Consider the following 26,634-nt stretch of genomic DNA (forward strand, 5'->3'; position numbering starts at 1 on the left):
GGGTCACTTGAAATCAGTAGTTTTTAAAACACATCTCACTGGTGTCCAAGACTTGAAGAACAGGATCACTGCTGAGTGCAGACGCTTAACCAGAGAAACTTTTAGAAAGGTTAGGCAAGAATTTCAAAAAAGGTTATTTTTTGCTTTAACAATGGCTACAAATTTAATCATTTGATTTGAAGTTTGCAAAGGATTTACAACAGTATTCAGTGAGTAATTTTGTTTTTGTTAGCAGTAGTACAGAAGTTTGTAGACTAATAACTGTTGTGTAAGAAATTACATTTTTGGCTGCTGATTACGGCGTTTGGCCTTTGCCGATTAAAAATGTTTTTTACAAAATATAGCATTTTTTATGACCTTCAATTTGAGGTGTCACAAGGTATTAGTTGCCATTTAAAAATGTTGGCTTTGAGTACGTGGGAGCATGGGGGTGAGCACCCCATTTTTGAAAATAAATTTTTTTGTTCCTCCAATTAGTACTATACACTTCCGTTAACAGAATTTTGATACTTGGGTTATAAGTCCTTTAATACGAGTTTAAAGTTTTCAAATGAACACTCTGTATGTAATGATGCATTAAACACATCAACAACACAAAATAATAAAGGACGTAATGTAAGATAAAATTAAAACATGTCATAAAATATTTTGGGAAATTCTAAATTTCATTCTTCTAAATTAATCATAAGAATTATAATAATTGTGAATTACACTATTAAAAACATTTTTTTATATAAATCCCATTCCATCAACGCAGTTAGCGATGCAAAATTTCTTTTCTGTGACACACACACACACACACACACACTATCCTAGTCCTATATATATTCAGATTGTAATTATGAAATATATATATATATATTTCATAATTACAATCTGAAAAACGTCAAATCATACTATGCTGAAATGTCGCATGATGCTGAACTGTAACACCAAGTCTTACAAACGGCTTACTCAAGTAATAGGTTTATGTGAGTAATTCAAATTGGGTACTGTATTCTTGTATTAGCAAGAAACGATTAACTTTGTTGTAACATTTATACTGTATTTGTAACTAGAGTGTCTGCGGTGAGTGATTTCATCTATAGTGATTTATTTATTTATATACGGCATACACCATTTTACAACAAATTTCAAATCCGATTCAACAAGAAATAAATTATCTTATAATACAGTACAATAAGCAATAATATATTTAAAGACAAGAAGCAATAATAAATAAAACCAGCTATATGAACAATTAAAATATATGGCAATAATCACAGCAACGATTTATGTGTGTGTGGGGAGAGGGTGCGTGCGAAGGGGGCGTGAGGTGTATGTGTGCGTATAATATATGTATGCGTGTATAATTAAATCTAAGTTGCAGTGGAATATTAAGTTTCAACAAGTAATAAAGTATCTTATAATATATAATAACAAGCAATAAATACATTTATAATATTTAACAAGCAAAAAAAGATAACAAGCAATTATACAAATTCTTATTACAGTACAATCACGATGCCAGAATGTGTAGAGAAGAATCACTCATGCACTCAACTTTTGTCATCACACTGTTATGTGACCCTCTAAAGGTGTCACCAATCACTCATCACTAACTCCATCATTTGCAACCCTTCTTATGGCATTCATAAAAAAGTAACTACAACCTTTGATTGTATTAGTTACAAAAGAGCGAACTCATCCGATGCTACAAAAGCACGGCAAAGTGAACACTCGGTCTCCCTTGTTGTTGCCCATGAAGTTAGAGGCCAGGTAGCAAACAGCAGCCCTAGAGTTTGTCCTCAGAGCTAACCGAATTAATGCCCCGATCCTCAGTACACCAGGTCCTCAATAACGATTTATCTCCTGAGTAACTAATACAAACTTATAAGTCAGTAAAATCGCCTTCACCTCACATCGTCTTTCGACGCGAGACATGGTAAGTCTCTGAATGCACTTTAATAAGCTTGTGCCTCACTTGGAGACTGATAAGGGTAATCAATATTACACTTCATCTACTATAAGCGTATGAAAAAAATAACTAAGATTTTATGTTAAGCACAATACCAACCGAGCTGCAAGGGCTACAAGAGTCAATCTCCGATAAAATAATCGTCATACTTGATCACTAACATGTGATCACATATGTAGACACAATAGCAACTCTTGTTCCAACAAGGACTTTTTATTAGGGATCAACAATCCTCCCCTCCTCTTGTCTTTTTTTTCAAGTGGAGACCAACAGTTAAATAATTTTTGTCATATTAAAAATACAAAAAAGGTTACTGTTTATGTTCTAATAAATTAACAAGATCCAAAGTACTTTCATGATTTAGTTGGTTGATACATAGTGCAAACGGCTATTCCATTGCAGTCAAGTCCTAAATGCGGTGTAATACACATTAGGTAGGCTACAATATTATTATATCCTTTGTTTATTCGTTACCAATACTAAAAATACTCTTAAATACAATATATTTGTATGTTTCCCAAACCAAACAGTAAGTATCCATGTGTTAGTCTTTCTCAGTGCAAACAAAACCTGAACTTTTTTGTCAGCTCTGTGTGAAAATAATTTTACAAACAATTGGTATCAGTAGGTTCACGCATATGGGTTGGGAGTTTAACCGATCGACAATCAACCAAGAAAATTTTAACCGTTTATTTCATACTATTAAAATGTACAAGAGTTACAATAATAAATAATGCGATATATCACATATCAGATTTTAAAACATCGTTGATACACTGATGATATAGAGAGGAAGGAGCAAGAGCACAGAGAGAGTGGATGCTGTGGCACCACTTGTGGTTGTGCCTGTCGTCGCTTTGGCTATAGTCAGGGAAGAAGCGACATTCTTCTTGTTGGTGCTGATCCAAGTTCCACGATCAGTGACGTCAGTAGCACTACTTGTAGCGGTTGTAGTTACCACACTGTCTAGGTTTACATTGCTACTCAGTGTCTTGAGCTAAAACACACAGACAATCGTTACAATAATAGAAAAAATATAATAACGGTCACAAAGTGATCCTTTTCAAATAGCACATCTGCCGTACTCAAAATATTATCATTAACATGTGTTGAAAACAATTCACATTGCGCATGCAGGCTTTGACAGCTGTAATATGGTATTGCGATAAGTTTACTTCGCTAACTATTTTATGTCATCTTATGGGTTATAGTCTTATTCCACAAGGAAAACTGGTTTGTAGAGTAGATATCTTTTGTACTGGGATCTAATTAGCCTTATCGCTAATTTAATATATAATATAATATATAATAATATTTTTTTATGTTCCTGTGTATTCGTTATAAGCATGTTACATTTCACAAACAAGTATGAAACGAGCTATTTACGAGTATTAACATCATGCGTTTTAGTAACAATTCGATGTTATAGGTTTCCAGAGTTTTTTTGTTTCCAATAACACATTTATTTGCACATTGAGCTATTATTTAAAGGTAAATAGTCAGCATGGTTTACGGTTATACAACCAAAGTTATAGGCATCTTCTTATTAAAATTTTAATTTAAAAATAATGAACTATTATTGATTGGCAACGTCAGTTTTATGCTCTTAGCCTACATAAAAAATAAGAAAAATATATTTTCATGAATGTACAGTTACAACGTATCACCCTTACGGTTATAAAATTTAAGCTTCAATTTACTCTTGATTGTAAATAATTTTGTTACGTCGAATTTAATTCATAGTTGCTGCGATATTAAATAAATAAATATATACTTTTCGGCATTTCGATCAATGCATTCCAGAAAACAAGGGGACATCCACAAACTTTAAAATATTCAGCGTGAATGTAATAGAAAACGAAACATTTTTTATCTTAATTGGTGACATTAAGCACCTACAGACAATAAAATACCACAGATACTTACATTATCAGCATTTGTCGACTTGCTCAGCTTAGACGACATCTTTGAGACAAGACTGGCTAATGCAGGAGCGCCCACTCTGTTAACGTACATCATTTCATCATGTATAGTAAAGTGGGTGAAGTAACATACACTCTTATCACATTTAAACATAAAGTGTCTAGTTTGGCATCTATGTCAACCTCACACATTGTAAGTATAATATCATCACTACACTATTAGATAAGAATGACTATTTAATCTATATCACAACATTAGGGTACGTGTGTTGCTTAACACTCCATCTGCCTTCTAGTTTACATGCGGAATAAAGCCATGATAAGCCACTGAAACCATAAACGCCAGCCTAAAATCGTATATGTCGAGATTGTTATCTCTCTTAAGTCCCTCCATGGCTGTTCATATTTCAAGTCATCAAACATCGTAAATAAAGGCTTCTCTAATTTTGAATACAGGATATTACAAAAAGACAGAAATTGTCTAATATATTGTAGAAATGACCCATAGCAAATTTTAGTTATTTGAAACCTCCATTTGAAAACCACTATTAATATTTTCACAATATATTTACAAATAAGCAGTATTCTTTGTTTGTATTTACATTTACATTTTTTTACCCATCAAGGGTTGAGATTATTGTAAGAAAGATCGTTATTATATATAGTAATTCAAACAACTTCGCCTGTTATTTGTAATCTCCATTCCATCATGTAACAAATATTTATCTAATTCAGAGTTACTCGGTTTTATTATAGACACTAGTGTTATACGTTTAAAACTTTAAAACCAGTAACGTATATTCTTCTTAGAAAAAAACAGGTCAGACACAAGAATAGTCATAACAGTATAATGCCGTAAAATAAAATAAGGCACAGTATTTACACCATAACAGTCAATATGTGCGCGTGCGTGCGTGTGTGTGATTTGCACCGCGGGTATGATTGTGAATGTGATATACACTATATATTTACAAGTAACTCAAGCATATTAAATTTGTTCCCGTTGGACGCTAGGGAAGAAATTAAGAAAAATATTTTCACGATGTATACTGTTTCTATATTTTTGTTTTATTTCAATTAAATCGCAGAATTGTCATAAATTAAATTGATTTTAAACTATACTAATTATTTTAAACTATGTCTAAATTTCTAGAATTTCTGCTAATATCTGCATATATTTGATATTTTAATATAAGACAAATATTGGAAATAATATGAGAAGCTACTTACATTTGTTGCAGATATACAGCTGTTGCTGTTTGCTTATCGTCGAGTGCTATAAGGGAATTGAGAAGATTCTCCGGTTGCTTGTCAGCTAGATACCACAGCGATGTGTAGATGTACGGTGATACAGATGCGTCACTTTTCACTACTGAAGGGAACAATCTGTTGGCAAAAAAATATTTTTTTTTGTTTTATTCCTTAATAAAACCTCTTCTATTTCAAGTATACCTTCACTAAAACTAACTACACACACACACACACACACACACACACACACACACACACACACACACACACACACACACACACACACACACACACACACACACACACACACACACACACACACAAAACCTCTTTATGGTCTATTTTCTAATATACTGTGGCACATCTGTTATCATACTTTTAATACCTTTTAAAGTAGAAATATAAGCTACATGTATACACGTGTGGCCACCAACCAATGAGTTGGACAAGTATAAAACGTATAATCAATTAAAAATTAAATGCCTATTTTATCGTTTTTACATTGCCAGAAAGTTCTGCAAATTCTAGACTGGGCCAACTTCTGCCCCTCCCCTAGATTGCAAAATAGTTAATTACAGTAAAACTCATACAGACTTCTTTTCATGTACCTTTTAGTTTTTATAAAACTCAAAACTAAATTAACTATGAAAATAAATAAATTATTAACAAATAAATAAATAAATAATAAACTAATAAATTAATTACTGGTATAAACTTTTTTCATAGAACAAATCTAGTGTGTGTAAAAGTCAGCTTTTCATCCAGAAAAATTAAAGAATCAGAAATTGTCAATTCATGTGGTCAGTAAAACTACTTATTCACTTTAATTTGAATAGGAAGGTATATAAAAATAGAAATCACATCCTAAAAATCTGATTTAAAAACTATAATCGTATTATACGTTTTATATTATACTCGCATGAACCCACAAGCATTATTGTTTAAAAGTAAAAAAATTGTTTTAGCTATAAATGAAATTTGGGAAAGTACCTCAACATTCTTTTATTACTGAAGGAAAAAATAAGTTTAAACTCAAATAAATAATGATTCTGTAGTGTCAAGAGAGTTCTGTGCAAGTTTTATTTTCTCTCTTCTTCCTATTTTTACAATAATAATTTATTGGGGTTATAGTCAATTTTATTTATTTATTTCTAGTTAATATCGAAGCAATGTAACAATAATTTTTCTTCACTACGAGTTGATTATTTAAAAGAAATGTAAAACAACATATAAAAGAAAATTTGTCGAATGCGCGCGCGCGCGCGCGCGTGCGTGTGAGTATGGGTGTGTGTGTGCGTGTGTGTGTGTGTGTGTGTGTGTGTGTGTGTGTGTGTGTGTGTGTGTGTGTGTGTGTGTGTGTGTGTGTGTGTGTGTGTGTGTGTGTGTGTGTGTGGTGTGTGTGTGTTCACAGTTCACAGTTCAAATATGTTTATTTATTAACATTTTTTTATTTCATGCATGATCCCATGTGCCTGACACATACTTTTGTGCGATTCATACTTTGTGGAATTACTATTCTTAAATACTCAATCATGCTTTCGTGAACATCATATGCAACTGATAACCATGCACATCAGTGACTCGATGTCGTTTATTTGTTTAGAAACTCGTACATGTCTCGGGACTGTATGAATAGAGTTGCTGTACTTGTGAACTCGTACATGTCTCGGGACTGTATGGGTAGGGTTGCTGTGCTTATGAACTCGTACATGTCTCGGGACTGTATGAATAGAGTTGCTGTACTTGTGAACTCGTACATGTCTCGGGACTGTATGGGTAAGGTTGTTGTGCTTGTGAACTACTTACTTGGCGATGTCATCGTAGTTAGAGAGACAACCCAAGGCGATGGAATTGTAGTGTTTGATGTAGTGGCTGTTGGTAGAAGTGGTGATAGTGGTCCACAGATTCTGCGCTGTGAGAGACCCAGAATTCTGCGCAGCACAGCACACAAGACTGTCGTAGCTCGAGGATGGTACCCTGCCACACGTGAATTCACATACAAGGTCATTAGGAAGTATTTTCTCAACTTTGTATACGATATTTACTTCGGGCGTTTCCCTAAAGTGTAATATCTCGAGACATGGTTACAGTGGAAAAATGACAAAACTGGTTTAAAACTCAAATTGTTAATAATTTTAGTCAAACCTTTTCCTCTCTCACGTAAGCTGCCATAGGAAAACCAATCAGGCATAAAACTATGGCAGTTGGTAGGATTGGATAACGAACCAAAATGTAAATGGTAAAATTGTTAAAATCTTAAACACATATGCTTCCTATACATATAACTCCATACTTTTTATTTAAGTAACAAGAAACCATGTACGATATTTTTCTCAGAATGTTATTGATTTTAAAACTTGCCAGAAGTAATTGTACTGTTTCACCTTTTTCAATATTGAATACGTCAAACTAATAACAAAATATTTTCACTTTTTTATTAAGAACCCGACAGGTTCGATAACTCTTGGTAGAAAGGTCAGAATTGAAACTTGGTGCATAGTTCCTCTTATTAAGGAACACCTCTATCAATTGTCGAAGTCAAATGGCAACAAAGTTTTCGTAAGAAGGTCAAATAGTTATGCGCCTTCTTTGTATACGACCAACGCAATAAAGAAGTCAGATGGTACTGCGAGCTCCGGATAGAACGCGCTCTTAATGGCCGGGTAAGAGTTATAGACAGTTCGGCAAGATGTTTGTACGTCTGCGGGGTTCAGCGATATTACCTGTTACCTGTTTATCGTGCGGATAACTTAATACAAGTCTCACGCTGTAAAAGAGAATTATACTGTGTATTATATAGTGGATGGAGTATTATACACTGAGAAAACTGATATTAAAATATATGATGTACTATTCATTGTAAGAGAATAGATTTTCTAGAAGGTCGACTACTTACAGAGCCGGCTGCTTGCCACTCAAGATGTCTGACACGTTGCCCTGTGCGTATTGTCGGTAGTTTCCGATGTTGAAAGTGCAAAAGTTATCGTAAAACAATGATGAAATACGAGTTTTTTCAAAGTCATCCAGCGTTCCGCTTTCCAACAGTGTGTTCAGATTCTGCAGGTAGGTCGTCATAAAGTCCTGAAATTACAATGAAAAGTATTAAATTAATTTATAAAACATTTCTGAAAACACGAAATAACTCAGTTTCAAAACGTCGAAATGATTGATAGTATTACAAACAATAGTATTACAACGCAATGAAGTAGCTGTAGAAACTCTACAAAGATGTGAATGTTCTGGAACCTGGAATTATGTTCGTTCGGATAGATCAAAAAGGCGACGAAGAAGCTCAAAAATAAACTCTTTACATAGTTGCGACATCCGAGACACCTGTAATATAGTATAGTGTAATCTAGGTGATGAGCTATTCTCATTATATCATCAGGTTATCATTAATGCAGAAATCAGGTTCCAGACGCTGCACTAAGAGGAAGGCGAACTGGAGCTAAACTGGAACGTAAGGTTATGTTTATACAAAGAAGGTCAACCCTCTGGAATCCAGTTCAGTAAAACTGTTCTGATGATCAGGCACATAACAAAGATACACACTGAATTCCAATCCTGGTGACTTTATTTTGTGTAAAACCCGTATAATCTTACATTCACGACGTTATGTGTCGTCTACTAAAATGAAAAACTATTTGTTGACAAACCTAATTATAGAGCTTCAACATCAATAAACATTATTAAAACAATGATTTTCTAATAACAATTACAATGCAACAAATCTATTAACAGTAAACTGTGGTTTTAAAGTAGTGTGTTACAATGTTATTATTCTATATACAGATACAAACAATGACAAATAAGTTAAACACAATTCTAACCTTGAAATCGGTGTATTCGGTCTGCTCCCAGATATTGTCATTGATCTTTGAAAGTCCGTTATAAACTGGGAACCAGTTCCTGAAAAGCTTCTCTTTGTTCTTCAGTAGGCTCACGGACATGGTCAGGGGTACGCTGTAGTTGAAAGGGTAGTTTTTGCTGGGAGCTGAGAAGGCGAAGGCATCATCAATTATGTGAGTGTAGCCCTTGAGGGTTGTGTCCCCAGAGGCGAGAGCATCGGAGAGGATCTTCCAGCCAGAGTTGTCTGTGTAGTTGGTTCGGTAGTATCCTATAGAAAGGTTCTTTTAACTAGTCGTTTTATATAAACATACTATGTTATGAATCAGAATAAGAGTACATGTGTTTTTAACTTTTGCAGAAACCATTGTATTACTCAATTTAAATAAGCGTAAGCTATTCTGAGCTATAGGAAACGTTATAACCACTCCAAGAGGGCAGCCTATTTTCTAGACTAAAATTTTCTATACCATACTAAAAGTTCTTATACTTCCACAAATTCGAATAGCTAATAATATAATGTTACAACAACTCATCCCAAATCAGAAATCCGCTAATATTTCATACTCTGTCGACTTTTAGTTCTACATTAGGTGAAAATTAAAAAAAGCGAATCAATCTTATAACACAAGGACGCGCAAAGTTATTTTTAGCCAAATTTATATTGTTTTACATTGGTTTATTTCATTATTACTCTAAAAACATAGTTTTTATGCCATCAGGTCATTAATATTTGTTTTTAATATACATCAAATTATATTGTTAAGTTATTAAACACACTTAAGGTTTGCTTGTAAGGTTTAGTTAATAACAAAATGTATTTATTTTTATGCGGTTAGCCTTCTTAAGTTTTGTATTCCACTTTAAAGAATTAAAAACTCGTTAAAATAATATAATCTTATTGCTAATTTTACTCTCAGTGGCTTGAGAAAAAACTGTTTGTTTTTTGTGTATAAAAATCAAAATACTTTTGGTTTTACGTAAAACTTTGAAGCATTATATTGTTCTTATAATTTGTCTACGCGTAGAGTGAGGTTTTTGTAGAACATTACAGTTTTTAAATATCAGTGGTAAGACTTTATAAGTATAGAATATTTTTAAAATATTGACTTTTTTATCTTTTACATAAAAGATATTTTAGGCAGAAAAATAAGTATTTTAATTAACTCGTATACAGGCAATTGTTTCTTCATTTAATAGTGTTAAATATTTCTCGTTAATAAGTTTGGCACCCTTTTTAGAATTACCTTGCCTACATTATTTTGATAATAGTATCACAACTCCGTTCTCGCTGACACGCAAACAAGAAATATCTCTCCTGATTCTCATTCTAATATTTATATTTCAAATTTTGTCATCGAGGTTATATTGTATAATTTATATAAAATCTTCAAGCAGACTGAGTTGTGTCTTTAACACTGGAGGTTACAGATTATAGTATTTGTGTTCGATTCAACCCTATTATTATCATTAGGTACAGTACTACCTTTAAGTATTTGAAACATTATATACAGTATAACTGAAAATGACTAATCCATCTTCAAAGTTTTATGTAATATGAGTGTGAAATAGGCAACTGGCAAGTTACTTAAACCATCTGTGTTGCGGGAATTTAATTTAAAATATGAACTGCTGTTAAGTATTCTACGAGTGAGACGTTTCTCCAGATATATGAGAGCAGTTTTTATAACTATTATATAACATATGAGACTGGTGGTACTGGAAGTTCGGTATACCATTAGAGTGTTGGTTGGCGATCACCCAGTCAGTTCCAACTCCGATGGTAAGAGGGATGGGGCTCTGTGCCGCAGTCCCCGTGATCCAGACGCCTTGCCGCAGATAATAAGAGCGAGGCTCACTCTTGGAGCCGACAGTCACAGGTACGTAGTAGCTTGCAAGTTTACCATCAGAATCCGTTTTAGTTTTGGGTAAACTCTAGGAGAGGAAAGATAACACTGTCAGTTTGCTATAAGTTCAGAAACGCACCTTTATTCCAATCGAGTAAACGATACCAATTATAGAGGAGAAAATATGTTCCCTTTAAGGGCTTGCTTCTGCCTTCCTGTAGAACCTACATTACATACAGCAATAACCAATAACGATGTGTCAGTCACAGTAAGCAACCCCATAGATGTCCTGAAGCGGCATATATCTATCCGCTTATTTCGAGATATAGCGATAAAAGGATTGATCGATAGGCCTAGCAAACAAGTGATAAGTAAACAGTAAACTTCTGAGGCTGACTGTAGAACCTACATTACATACAGCAATAACCGATGTGTCAGTCACAGTAAGCAACCCCATAGATGTCCTGAAGCGGCATATATCTATCCGCTTATTTCGAGATATAGCGATAAAAGGATTGATCGATAGGCCTAGCAAACAAGTGATAAGTAAACAGTAAACTTCTGAGGCTGACTGTTGAAATAGGCGGAGCTACTTTAATATTAAACGTTAGGCGTTATAGAGTACCATCCCAGTGACAGAGGCTGGAATAGATCTGACATGACTGATGATTTTGAATACCCATTCTGAATATCCAAGCGGCAAAATCCTTTTATCTCTGACCATAATGAAATGTTTCCTCAACTTCTTGCCCTAACAGGCCCAACAGGTTCATAGGTGTACAGAAGGTAATTTTGTAAACTGGATCTCAGGATCTCTACTGGTTTATGTATTATATTTGGAAATGTAAGTCATGCAACAGATATATGTTGTACTCTGAGTCCAACGTACAGTACGCGCGCTGAAGGTTCGGCTCCGAGTCAACCGAGCGGACTGCGGCGGGGGACGGGTGGATTGCCCGATATAACAACTGTTCTGCAGACATCCGCCAATGTTTGGCCCGCTGCAGTCTGAATATTTCTTGTCCCTGTTCTCCCTCACAGTCGAGTATTCACTGTTGTTAGAAGTGGACAAGTGGTTTAAGTGCGTTATACACAATTCATTAGTTTAGTTAGTAGTGAGGTTAGTGAATTTTGGTAGTTGTAGGGCGTTACAAATTATTTAATATTATCCTTGGTATTAAGGTTATATTACAAGTTTTAGTAGTTTTGTTTTGATTCATCATCTCAGTCGGTATAATGGCCCGATACGTAGAAAGGCTAAAAAAATAATTTATTGTCATGCCACATAATTAATAATTAAGTTTTTCATAAACAGGATTCTTTATACAACAGTGTTTCGTATTCATTCATCTGTCATAGAATTAGTTTATAAATAATACACCCCAAAACACTTTCTATTCGAATATAATACAATGAAATTCAACATAATTTTATGAAAGTTTAAAACTTTTAGTTTTTCACAGATCACCAATATGGCCTAAAGTGTTTTTTTTTTTTTTTTTTTTTTTTTTCAGAAATGAACTATTTCAAAACGATTCAATGTTAAACTTTCAAATGGTATTGCCGTGTTGCATTTCCGTGAATGGGCCATAAACTGTAGAGCAGCGGTGTGGGTGATACATTCCACTTCAGACTAAGTTACGGCTAACCTAAACTACGTATCTGAAAAAAGTTAAATCTAAAATTAACTTCAGTTCATTCAGAAAAACTTTTCCGCTGGTGAAAGTTTCCTGACCAAATAATACATAAATCCTCACATACAAACTTTTTTGTATCACAATTTTGGCACAGTTAATTTTAAAATATATTTTATTGAAGAAAAGTAACATGGCATTGAAACTTAAAACATTCATTAGCATTGGCATAAACAGGAAAATAGATTTGCGAAGTTTCAGATTTTTATTTGTACAGGAAGTTGGTCTAACCATAAGTTGATTGTCGAGCGAGAATTAAACATTGCCGTCCATGACGGATCATTGGAGAGTCAATGTTTTTATTTGGTTAGTAGGGCAAAGACAGGGCCGAACCTTCAGCGCGCGTACTGTACATTCTTTACTGCTTTTGTGATCTAATTTCCAGAACTGCATACTAAAACTGTGGTTTCAGCAGAGAGTTTGTGTATTGAGGTCTTAAGAATAAGAACAATTTATAATTGAAAATTATATCGTCAAAATAAACTGACATGAATGTAAATTATTCCATCCATCGGTAAGTTCACCTAGTATTAAGAGGATCTAAGTAAAGTCATTTTAGAATGATGTAATAATATTGATAAGACTTACTAGTACGGGAATAAGTGAGGTGCTCGTGAACGTGGACAGAGTGACCTGAGGGTAGCTTATGTAACTGGACCATGCGCTGAACGCTTTTGCTGCAAGGTTGACCGTAGCTGTGGACGTGGATGTACTAGCCACTGCGGTGGACAGAGCGGTGAAGAAGTCTGACGATGATACCGCTGTCAGTGGTCTAAAATAAAAAAAGTTTCTTGTAACATTCACATTATAGAAACGCGTGACTGCTTCAGCCCTAATTATTACACTATCGTTGGCTGTACTGTCTCAACAATATATTCAATAGTGCAGTAGCATTATCAAAATATTGAAATAATACGCATTTTGTGTACAAAATATATTTTCATATTGATCTGTACAACTTTTATGCCCTCAGGCAGTAAACTTATTGTATGCAAATACGAATTATAATTATCAGATCAGAAAACGCTATGTTTAAAATTATTTAACAGTTGCAATTGACAGAATACAAAAAAAGTTAAAATATGTCGTTCAAGAAATAAAATGTGAATCGTACTTTAAAAGAATACCAATCTGTATTCAACTTGAACCCGCAAATGGATTTATCCTTAAGAACTGTCGTAAGTCTAAAATGTTAAAATTTAATAAATATTTCTGACACTATTTAAATGTTTTAGCACAATTAATGCAAGCAGTATAATGGTATTAACTATTATAATTTATATAAGTATTACATATACTCAATTTTAAGTATTCTGATATCCACCCTAAATCTGATCTAGTAATGTTAGATTTAAACACAGTAAACACTAATATTGGCTTAGAAATCTGATTTATTCCAGAGTATATCTTAATTGTGAGTAGTTTAATATTATCACTGTAGTCACACAGCATCTCTTACTTTGCACTGAGGAAGTTTTTGATGGTAGACAACACAACCCCAGCAGGGAATGAAAGGTCGGCCATTGTTAGCAAGTATGCACCTGAAACACAATCGGAATTGTTACACATAGTACTAGTCAAAAAGATTACTCATGTGATGTATCAACTATTACCTTTTATCTAGTTTCTGTAAGCTTCTTGCCAATTTTTCGAGTTCTTCGTCTGTTAATTTCTAACACAAGAGCATCTAACACACTCACTATTCACAAGAATTATACCTCAGCAGCTCACTTTATGCTCATTTTTCTTTTCTGTAATTAATACTAAAACCACAAAAAAGAAGAATACTTCAGTATCGCATAACAAAGTTTAACCGCATATTTAATTGGGTATGCTACATTGGTTTCTTAATTATATAAATATTTTGTTTGAAATTAAAGAAATCTATTACAGTGTTTTAATTATTTATTAAATAATAATTACGGTTAACATAAATGTCAAGATCTCATTATAATGAGATTAAAGAGTGTGAAAAAGACATGACAGAATCTGTCAGAATGTGTGTGAACCCGAACAATGCACTTCTCGACTTACTCGGAAGGAGACACTGGTGTAACAACTGAGGATGATGAGTGGGATTTAATATGTATTCCCAAAGGCGCAACAGTACTACAGGAAGTGGTAGAATAAAACATGCGAACAACAACTGTAGAGATTACACACCTTTTAGATCCTTCAAGGGATCCATAAGAGTGGCTTCAATAACGGATCTCGTGGTAGCAGGAGTTGATGATTGTAGGGGATTGGCGACGGAGATCGAGTCCATTGCTAAGGCCATTTGACGAGCAACCACATCCATATCAGTCTTGAAGTCGAAGGGTGAGTCATTCTGGAACAGACGAAATCTTCTTTAACTACATTCTTCATATTCGCATTCTGACACCTTAATATAATTAAACAAAGAATACAAGAATTCTTGAAAATCTTACGACACGAGCATACTGGAGAAAGTGCTTGTTCCGCCGAGACTCTTTATATAGTCTTTATATACAAGACAGACAAAAAGACAAAACTACTTCTTAATACCCTTTAATATTTTCTTTTTTCTTAAAAAGGGTAAAAATGTGGTATAAAGTGTTAATGTTGTTATATATACATTATATATACATACATATATATATATATATATATATATATATATATATATATATATATATATATACAACCCAAGTCATTACTTCATGAAAGTTCTTGTGCTACTTTTTTAAAATCATTTAAAAATAATAGATTTACAAAACCCCAGTTACAAAAGTCAATAAAATTAATATAGACAGTAGAATAATGAAGGAAAATGTTAAATCCATAAATGAGTGGTTTGTAGTGAACATATTACAACATGAGTACAACAAGAAAAGATAACGGTGTAGTAGAGATGGCGCCAATGGCCATGAATTATATAGCGAAAAGTTAATTATTTCTATATTGAAAAAATAGCGCGCCACTGTCAAGGAAGTCAAGAATGGGGTGAGCACAGATAGCCGTTTCTTAAAATATGGAACCTGATCTGACACGTCATACTACAGTACAGTACTGTGTAGCATTAAAAATGTCGGTTTTTTATTTATATAACTTACACTGTTGAGAAGAGTGTACTTGAGGAATGTCGCCATAGCTTGAGACAACCAGGCGTCTTCCCAGGTTTTGGGTTGAGCACTGAAGTGTGTGAACTGTCTGAAATACTCGTGTAGAACAGGAACTACCAGAGATCTATAACGCCCTTCGGACAGAGGGCTGCTGTAGTCACTGTAGTATACATCATCTCTGAAAAGAAACATTACTTGTTGACAAACGTTTAAACTACGTATATCTGACAAATCGAGATTCTTGAGTTTACGCAATAACTGATTAGTTTTCTAATTTTGAATCATCGATCTTTTAAAACCAAGTGTAATAATTGGTAGAAATAGGAAATTATAAACAGATTTTAAATCATACATTGATATTTATTTTGTTATGTTTTTAATAAGTGTTCTGCTGGTTATTGAGGTTACTACAATATTAAGACAAGAAGTACCAGGACTTTATACTGTATTCTCATATAAGGACTGTGTCTGATAATTTCATTAAAATAAAGCTAATCTTAGCCATGATAAACTCTTCTGTATTTACAGAATTCTTTCAGGGTCAACCATTAAAAATACAAACTATAACAAATCTCTCCAGACAACCAACTTTAATATATTGTTCCATGGACCAAGAAGAAGTAAAAACTAAATGAACCAGTGATCTATCTCTTTTTCTTTATCGCTATCTGTCTGTACGTCCATTTCAGTTAAGCGATCATATTTTAAAAACTAACAAACAAACTTTAACCAAACTATAGTAACCTCTTCATATAGATGTGAACTATGCAAACAGAAAAAAGTTTGGTTAATTTGTAAATTAAATTTCAAAAGTACTATTTTTATAAAAAAGTTACAAGAATAACTTTGTAGAACATTTATCAACAAATCAAATGACACTTTAAGCGTTGAAAATGAATAACAATTAACCAATTTATATAAAAAGAATTCCATACATGCATGTCCAATCCCAAAATTCTTTACAATAAGATAATATCAAGTTTTGTGATGTATCTGAAGAAGATAACCTTGCTATCGAAAGGTCTTACAAAATAAAAAGTCATCACCTGATGTAAATTATGCCAAGAGTTGCAGTGGGCTTGGGTAGGTCTGGTACAAAGACGATGCTGAGTTTCTTCAAAGGATGAACTAAATCCACGAGAGTTTCAGCCTGGTAATACAAGTTGGCCAGGAAGTCGACATGCTGTTGGTAAGTCGTCGTATCATCATCTTTGCGTACATAAAAGTTAAGAACAGTGGTGTATCCTGTAGTTGTTGGTTTTAAGTTCGTCATACCGCTACCCATTGCGAACCCGTAGAAATTTGGATTAGTCAGTTGTAAGGTTGCCGACTGCGAAGTACTGTAAAAAAAACAGATGAAATCTCAACCAACAATATAAAAGATTATTGAAACGAGAAAAGTATTTCTCAGTTGAGCCAAAATTATCCATTACAGTACCATAACTGCTAGGAACATTTATTTAATACAAACTGTTGTTTAAAAAGGATTATTTTAGTTTTATGGCAATTTAAGTTTAGTCTTCAAAGTGTGAGAACCCAGTCTGTACCCAATAAAGGTCCCCACTTCGCTTGCCTGGAGTAATGCATGGTTATACAGTAGAGCTTAGTGTTATCTAATACAGTGACTGGTGGGGGATGTGAGGGTGTGCATATTGTTGGTTTCTTCACAAAAATTACAAAATATTAGAATAATAGAAAACTAATAGCTTAAATAAAAGTTAATACTTTATTAAAGCATGTGCAATACTATTTTTTCTAAATTAAGAGTGTAGCTCTTGTATTTAAGAGTTTGGTCTTCTCGCTACACTTACAAATACTCTCGAAATTTGGTTTGGAAACCGCATGCGATCGATCGAACAGTAACACTTACCCTATGCTATCAAGCGTGGTTGAAGATAAAGCGATAAATGTCGAGGGTGCTGGTCCTGTGATTTTCAGCTGGATAGAATTTGTAGGAAGGACTTCTCCGTAAGGAAACACCTCACGGGCGTACATTGGCAGCATGTCCGTCCCTATCAGATTGCTGTCACAAACAAAACAGAAATAATTTCACTGGACGTGATACACACAGACAAATTATACTTCGTGTTGACAAATTAGGATGCAATTCCTCTTGAACCCAGTAATTAAAAATCTATAAAACGTAATCTTTTCTGTTTAGTAATTGGCATTTATGTTCTTTTCTGAACACTTGATATCATAATTCATATTTATGAGTTTTATTTCATGTTTAACATTACAGTGTTATGCAAGGGGGAATTTACTTTGCAAGAGTTATGCCTGATTGGGTTGCATTTCAGGAGCACTTCAAAAGCTCCAAAAGCGGGAGGAAGCTTAGGTAATATTTCCTCTCGAACTGTAATTGCAAATAAGATGAAATTTATTCTGCTTATACTTACACACATGATATGTTCTCTGCTTATACACATGTGTTTGATAATAATAGGATTTTATCATTGAGACTTAATAGAGTAAAATTAATTAGGTTTTATTATAGAATAAAAGTTTTTACGAAGTTTTATAAAATAAGTTATTAATAATGTGAATAATTACATAACAGTAAAGATGAATTTTATTATTGTACCTAAGTTATCAGGCTAAATGAACCATATTTAGTTATCTTTATTAGTTGGTGAGAAATAAATCTACGACCATGGATTCTAGGAAAGATTTACTGATAATATATAGTTGGTAACAAATCCCTGTGAATTCACAAACCGGAAATCTTTCATTTTAGTCCAGGTCGATAGTCAGCATAGAACTTTTCCGACTCATGGACAAGCATAAATAATTATCACTTCATTATCAGAGAACCTTGCTGCAAGAACAAAGCTTATCGATTAAAATAAATAAAAATGCCTTTATTTCTTAAGCGTTTCTTAGTACATAGCTTTCATTCATAATAACTTGCGTCAAATGGTATATGCCTAATAACTACTTGACAACTAAATAACTTACAACAACTAAATAACTAAATAACATTCATAAAGACCACACAAACTAAAACGAAGTTACAAAAATTGATAAAACACTGTGATTTGAATAGTTTTAAGGCAAGTCAAATATAGAAACCGAAATAATAATTAGGTAAGTAAAATATATAAAGGTTTTAAAATATACAAATTAATTTCAATTCCCTACTTAATATACAATTCTCATAGTAACATCTTAGTTACTGCTTTTGTATATTTTTTTAAATTTTGAACATTCTAACAACGTAAGTCTGTATAACGCCAAGGAAAGTCATTATACAAGGTTCGGCCAAAGTAGCTGCCAGACCTCAAGCTGCACTTGAGAAAAGTGAATTTTTCGGTCTTGGCGGCTGCTCATTTGAGTGAACTCTTCCTGATACGACAGTTTGTGTCCAAGATACGTAGGCTTTACGAGACATAGGACTTCGTAAGTCATTCAGTTTTTCAGGACCCTGCAAAAGTGTTCCATTGGGGCCAAACCGACTTTTTTAAAGGAGGATACATATTCCTGCAAATATGAACCTAACGGCCTAGTGTTGCTCTTTTAGAATTCTACAACCATTCTCCCCTAAGATACTGTTTCCGTATGCAGGGTAGTAGTAGTACCACACTGTCAATAAAGTGACTGCATGATATGCAGCTTTGCAAACTCTGGAACCATATTTCTAAATCTATACAGACCTCTCAGTCTACCCAAGGCACGCTGTGTAGCATAAATGTTACATGGTCACTAAAAGTGAGGCCTGAATCCAGTATGACTTCCAAAGTTTTCACTTTGTCACACACTGCCAGACGTACCTCAAAAGCAACATAATAATATATTGGGGAAACACAAGTATAAAATCTATATACGTATATAGTATTTTTCTAGCTTGAAACCTCTGCTTTATACAGAAGATTATAGTATGAGCTAAAGCACGATCATAGTAGTATTTCATAGCTACTTTTTGGTTTTCGGCTGTTATCTGTTGCTTTTGTAAATATTACAATTTATAAATTAACTAATTGTACGTTACAATTGTTTTAAAGACTTTAATGTATAAAGCAAAATATACAGTGATATCATTTGTACCTCGTGGATCCGTCTTTATTTTTTATCTGCTGCAAGAACAATCCCTTCATGTCCTTCCTCAGAACTGTATTGTATGTGATCGTCAATTGATAATCGGTGTTGGCTGTGAACGTAGTAGCAGAACCAGCAGTAGTGAACGTTGCTGTGATTGTTAATTTGCCAGTTGTGGATTCGAATTTAGTGGTCGCTGTACCAACCGCCGCTGCACCAGTACCAGTGCTCATTACTTTTCCCAGATCCCTATCGTCAGGCTTGGTAGAGTCAGTAGTATCAGTTTGACTAGTTCGTAGAGAGGATCCCCAGTACAGGGTGAGGTCCATCTAAAATATCATACGAAACACATATTAAAATACTATAAATGGTACTTTGCAAGAAACACACAAATTAGTTTATTTATTTAAGAGTTCGCTCTTGGAATTTATTTCCACGGTACGAAAAAAAAATGCATGCACATCAAAATAAATAAAAACGCACAACCTAAATATAAAACTAATTACAATAAATCCCAACTGAACAAATTAAGTTTATGAAATGAATATAAACTAATCAGATGCGATTCTATGTAATGTACTTTATATAAAGAGACGTACTGCCTCACAGTCTTTGAGCTCCTCAAGGGTCTCTTTCTTTAAATATAGAACGTCCTTCCAGCTAAGTATTCCCTCATTTCATATTTAAACTCTTTGAGAGTATGGATATTCATGTGTTGTGTATGTGTCGAGGAAGTAGATCAAACATTTAGGAGCCTAATAGAACACTGAACGTTTGTACAACGAAAGTTTGAATGTTCTGTTACATTATTATTTTCGTTTCTTGTATTGTAATGTGATTCAATGAAGGAAATTAATGACGATGTGTTGAAGTTGTGATCAATTACGTTTGTTCGCATAAGGATACAACTGGACCATACAGCTGTCTCGCCATCTTGGGCCCCACTCAATGTTTTAGGCTCTGCCCAGAAAATCTCACAGAAAAACTCCCTGAAAGTTTATGATATTACAATTACCCCAGAAAACTATTCCATTAGTTTTCATTGAGTTGTTTACTAAGGAAGATGATATTTGTATTCCACTTTAATTAAATCATAATGAAAATGATCACCCAAGAACTTGGTTGAACTTCCCGAACTTAAATGATAGTGGTTTATTGGGAAAGTAGGTAACAACCTGTTATTTCGTTTTGTGAGGAAATAATCTAAATATGAGTTTTGGGTAGATTCAAATAGACATTGTTTCTAGATAACAGTGTCAGATAACAGTTGGTAACTAGTATCATTACAAGTCAAACTAGTATCATCAGCGTAAAGCGATAGGGTCGATCTTCATTTATCGGTGGAAAATAAATTTAATGGAGAAGGAAGATCATTGGCAGAAGAGGTTCCTAAATTGAATCCCAATACATAGTTTGTTGAATGTGTTTATGATGTTGAAACGGAAAACGGAATTCAACGTCACGCGAATCAGCTCTATTGACCACATGTGTTACATCACATTTGGCTCTTAAAAAATCCAATTATTTTATGTTGAAATAATAATTGTAAAACATAAATAGCACTATAACAACTGTTGCTAAATTCATTTTATAGGTTTTCAAATCAGGTAAATTTGATGCTCCAGAATACATAATGGCCCAAATTTGGCTATACATTAGTATACCTTAATAGGTAAATGACACATCAATGCTGCCTTTTACTTCTGACTGTATTCTGTACTTATAATTACTTTAAAAAAATACATTTTTGTTTATACATTAATAATTTGGTGAAATACATATATTAACATTATTCCTAACATAAAATAATAAATCTTGTTTTTGATAAGATATTATGGCAAATAGTTGGAGAGTTCTTTCAAGTTTATATTTTAGGGGGAGGGGGAGGTTTAAGTTGGTGCAAACATTAATTTATAATACCCTTAAGGAAAACTGATTTTGGTTAAAAGTTTTAATAAACTTGATATAAAGTCTGAATTTAATGAGTCGTTGTTTACAAGTAACTTAAGATAGGATATTTAAGATTTGCATGTAAGGCATAATTATTTACTGTTTTATAGTTGTACATTATGCTAAGGAAAAAGTAAGATATATATGCAATGTATTTAAAGTGTCATGTTGTAACATTAATTTCATTTCTTACTCTCATTTGTTAGACAACGTATATCCGATACACTCGTGATTACAAAGATTAAATGTTTTCTACACGACTCACGACTCACTACTGATGACCACTGTGAGCCCTAAACGATTCCCGTGAATATTTAACTCAAATTGAACATTATTCACACTTCAAATATCACATCTTCGTTTGATTCATGTTTATAAAGATATAGTAAGGACAAAAAAACTCTTTAATTACTCGTAACTTTAATTAATCGTAAACGATAAAATATTCACACCAAATATTAGCATCTACATAAAGGAACTAATACAACATTTTGAGCACTTACACTTGTTGACGCAGTCGCCACCTGGAAGGTAATTGTGACTGTTCCCTTTACTGCCAGTGTATCAGGTATGGGATCTACGAACGTGAGACTGGGCTCATATTTATTGATAACCCCGTCGACAGCGAGAGCTTGCTGAGCCCCTAACAGCACTGCTACCAGTGCTATAGTGATATAGGCCCTGGAACAAACAAAACCATACATTTCAGTTATGCCTGGCAATGATCGAGTCTGAGATTGGAGCAGTCACAGTCGAATTGATTTCCGACAGTGGTGAAATCGGTTTTTTTATCGGAATATCTTTTTTTATTTTAAACGTAAGACCCTTTAACATAATTTCACTGAAGACAACAAAAAGTAAAAATACCTACTTTAATAAAACGAAAAATGTTACATACACTAATCTTTAACGTCATTTGGATTATTGTGACGTAGTCTTCCAATTCCCTTGATGAATATATCCAATGACCACTGGTTACATACTTTATATATAGACTATGTATGATACAAATGTGTTAGTTATTTGAAACATCTATTAAAATATAGTGTAGAGCCATCCCATACAGTATAAAAAACTGTTTTGTGTACATTTTTATAAATAGTTGAATAGCAGTAATTCTGAAAGTTCATTTGTATTTGTTATCACGGAATATAAATATGGGACACAACGGATTTGCAGACGAATAAATGATAACTGTTTGGCAGTGGTCGGTTTTATTCAAATTGAATCCTTCATCACACTCTTTCTGCTCATATAAGAATTTGAGTTAGGCTACTTGAATAGTTATGTTTATTGAACTTATTTTTCGTATAGTAAGCTTTTAATTCGATAAAATGAGAATGACATGTAGTACAAATAAACAATGTGAATTATTTCCTGAATAGATCTTGTGGATTAATACGAGTATATTTAAGGATAGTTTATTACTGTTGTTTACTTTAATAAGAAATGTAATTGTTTTATACATTAAGAAATACAAAAATGACTGAAAACTGAAACAATGTCTAAAAGCCTAAGGTCTTGATTCAAATGTCCTTAGGCTTGTGACACCTTACACAATTAATTGCCAAAATCAACTAAAAGTCGACTGGCACTGTTCTACATCGTTTACATCAGATAATTGTGGGCCTCTACATGTACCGACCACATTATTTCAAATAAAAGCTCATCCCAAAACCCATGAATCCGGAAAAAAGAAACCAAGGACATATTTTCTTTCTGTAAATGTCCCAAAATGTCATTTGTAGGATATTTCTTGTTTTGAAACCCTTTATAACGTCAATGTAAGTGTGGCAACTCACATTAAATATTGAATGAGTACGTTATAAGTTATTCACTCAGCAATAAAACTCACAAAAAGTGAATTGTGGCACTAAACGCAAAAGAGCGCTTTTATAATATAAAGTATTTATTAGACTATTCTCCATACAACATAAATAAATAGTTTCCTTTTCAGAGCTACCGATCAATTTTCTGAAGTACTAAACCTTACGAAATGAAAATAAACTCTGTTAGTCGACTGATTAAAAATTTTGATAAGAGGAGGATCTTTTTTCTTAATCCGCGTTTTTGGAAACCTGGGTATGATATTAGTAGCTCTGGAATAAGCATTTAATCCTTAAGGTGTCCGTTGGCGTCATAGTAAAATAAACTGCACAACAAACAAAACCAATTGTTTTTGGCAAAAATTGTACATATGGGGGCAACCTATATACACCGTTTTGCATAACATGACTGGGATTTAGATACATTTCAAAGATTTCACACAATTTTAAATTTAAAAATTTTCTAAAATGGATTCATTCCCCAAAATTGTAATGGAGGCCTGTATGGTTCCCAAAGCACAACGGAGCTTTCAGCATTACATCACTATCCATATAAAGAACATGTAGCCTCTATACGAATGAGTTGCAAAATTAAACCACTATGAAATTAATTTCAGTTAGTTTTCGATTTTGAAATTTAGAACAATGATGTTCGGTTTTGAATGCATGCAGGTATAAACTGTGAATACATGGTGCTCTATTATCTGATATTAACTGAGATTGTCTTTACAGCCCAATATTATAGAAGTGTATATTATAAAATGTGTGTAATGGAACAGTTTAATGCCCGTAATCAGATCAGCGATGCGCGGGCCCTGGGTGGGGCTCGGGTGCGGCGACCAGTGATATTGTTCTGCTGAGTCACCGGCACTCCCATAAACATTTCGAGTCAAAAATTACCATCCTATTTATTGTAAGAACTAAGATCAATAGTTTTGAAATTCTGTGTAAAAATGTCATACACTACTCTTTGTATGGAATATGCATATATCTGCTGTTTGATATGGACAAGAGTTCTAATACAGTAATATTGCAAGAACACCTACGTGTCAAATTTTAAACTTTTCGATCATGAATATAATATGCTGTTTTCAATCGGTTATTTGGAAGATTCAATACTTTGAAAAAACGTTATGTTATAATTATTTGTTGTTGCATGTATTTAATATAATTAATAACTTAATACAATTAGTTTTAACACTTTTTATTTGATAGTTTTAAGCTTGAATTCCTGGTATGTTATAAGAGGTATTTGTTGAGAACAGTTGTTTGTGGCGTAAATCCCACACTGAAAATTCGTTATAGCGGGCATTAAAAGTTATAAAATAATAAAGCGGCGTTTTGTACGCTAAACTGATCTTTATTTTGTATCCAAACTGTGTACATTACAAAATGGTCGATCGACTCTTGGATAGGACGCCGCCTGAGTGTTCAAAACACAAACAAAGTGGAAGTTTCACCACTGGTTTTAACCGTGACAAAGTTTCCATACTTTTTACACACTTTATAAGCGTACTACTACTAGATATAAATATTTAATATGCATACATTTTTTATATTATGGCATATTGTTTACGTGAAGTTTATACCTGAATTTAAAACCTAAGGATATTTATTACGAAAGTGGCGGTTTCATTTCTTTTCAACATCAAATTTAAGTGATGCATGATAAAAATTCCACATAATTATATAAAACACGTAGTTATTTATTTATTGTAAACTGGATAACCAATAAATACATATGATATAGTCATTAGATTTATAATTGCAATCAGTTTCTAGTATAGTAAATAGTAATAAATTATATCTAACAGTATAATACTAAGTTTAATTATATAATTCAATATAACATTATATACATATTAATAACTTAAAATCGTTTAAAAATTGCTTCCATGATTAATTTTCCAAGTTAATTCTATCAGAAAATAAAAATGTTTTTGATATACATCTGCGCTACTCAGAGTAATAATTTACAACAATGTATTAATATAAATATATATGGATATAATTATTTTATTAAAATCAATCCCTTTAAAAGTTCACCCATTCGTTAAGGTGGAGTTTTTAGATTACCCGATGACCTAAAGTGATAACAGTGAATATATTTTAAAAATGAATGAAAATCTTCATTCGCACATTTTATTGAGATTAGATACACAATAGAATCCTGTTGGAAGTTGCTAATCAATAAAAAAGGTTAATAAACTATATAGTCGCTCCATAAATCAATCTGCAACTATTTGTTATTCAATATTCACTATTTTTCTTGGATAACAATAGTAAAATAGAAAAATAGTAAAATCTTGAAACGATATATTTCTTTGCGAAGTAGGCTACATAAGGAATTCACTTTAAAAGAACCTTAGTAGTATAAAGTATACTAGTTTTAAAAAGTCAATGTGTAACCAAAAAATTTTTAAACATTATTTTCTCTTTCCTATTTTTATAAAATATTAAAACAAAAATTTTAAATAACTTATGATACCGTATAAGTGTATGTAACGGTTTGTCATCCTGAGGAAAATTAGGATAGGCTAGCTATTGTTGAAGAATTAGTACTGTGGTTTTAAAACTGATAAAATTGGATTACAATTCCATCAAATAGCTTAAGTTACTTAGAGAACTGTACTATTTTTTTTAAGTTAATTTGAATTCTAATACACTGCTTATAGTATGATATAAAAAAAACCTAAGACAACAATACTTACATTGCACTGATGGACTAGCTGATGTGTGAGCACTGACACTTTCGCTGCTATTGATTGCCCGTCAGCTCAGACACCGACTTTTTCATATACTGATAACAGATAAGGATAACGCACCGATAGATTCGGTTATATCGGTATAGAGCTATGTGACTCAATACCCTATCTATTGAGCAACAATAATCACTTTTCCTGCTAATCCTCCGGGAAAACCCAACCATTCATACCATCAAGTCGACCATATACTGAGATCTGTTCTGATAATACAGTTTCCACAATAACTGAGAACTGAACATTTTATGATTTAAGGGCGTCGATAAACATAATAAACGGATGCTTATAGCAAGGCTATATTAGGCTATATACGTTAGCCTATTTTAGAGTCCATGGCTGAATAATATTCCGAAATTTAATGAACGAAATTTGTACCTACGGGAACAATTAAAGTATTTTGTGACATATAGTGTAATATATGACGAAGACAAATGCATATGTAGAGACCAATAACATTTCTA

General features: G+C 33.1%; 1 protein-coding gene across 1 annotated transcript; it reads right to left on the reverse strand.

The window, feature by feature from the left end:
- Window positions 1-2,632: 2,632 nt before the first annotated feature.
- On the reverse strand, window positions 2,633-26,257 carry LOC124368965 (thyrotropin-releasing hormone-degrading ectoenzyme-like). Its single transcript, XM_046826544.1, has 16 exons — window positions 26,123-26,257; window positions 22,089-22,266; window positions 19,645-19,964; window positions 17,471-17,623; window positions 16,647-16,940; window positions 15,592-15,778; window positions 14,681-14,846; window positions 13,977-14,058; window positions 13,106-13,289; window positions 10,713-10,911; window positions 8,961-9,247; window positions 8,027-8,211; window positions 6,937-7,107; window positions 5,110-5,265; window positions 3,884-3,959; window positions 2,633-2,954 (listed from the first exon to the last, which is right to left on the reverse strand). Coding segments are annotated over exons 1-16 (2,880 nt in total). The 5' UTR covers window positions 26,125-26,257; the 3' UTR covers window positions 2,633-2,714.
- Window positions 26,258-26,634: the final 377 nt, after the last annotated feature.

This window comes from Homalodisca vitripennis, chromosome X, assembly GCF_021130785.1.
Source record: "Homalodisca vitripennis isolate AUS2020 chromosome X, UT_GWSS_2.1, whole genome shotgun sequence".
In the NCBI taxonomy this organism is placed as follows: domain Eukaryota; kingdom Metazoa; phylum Arthropoda; class Insecta; order Hemiptera; family Cicadellidae; genus Homalodisca; species Homalodisca vitripennis.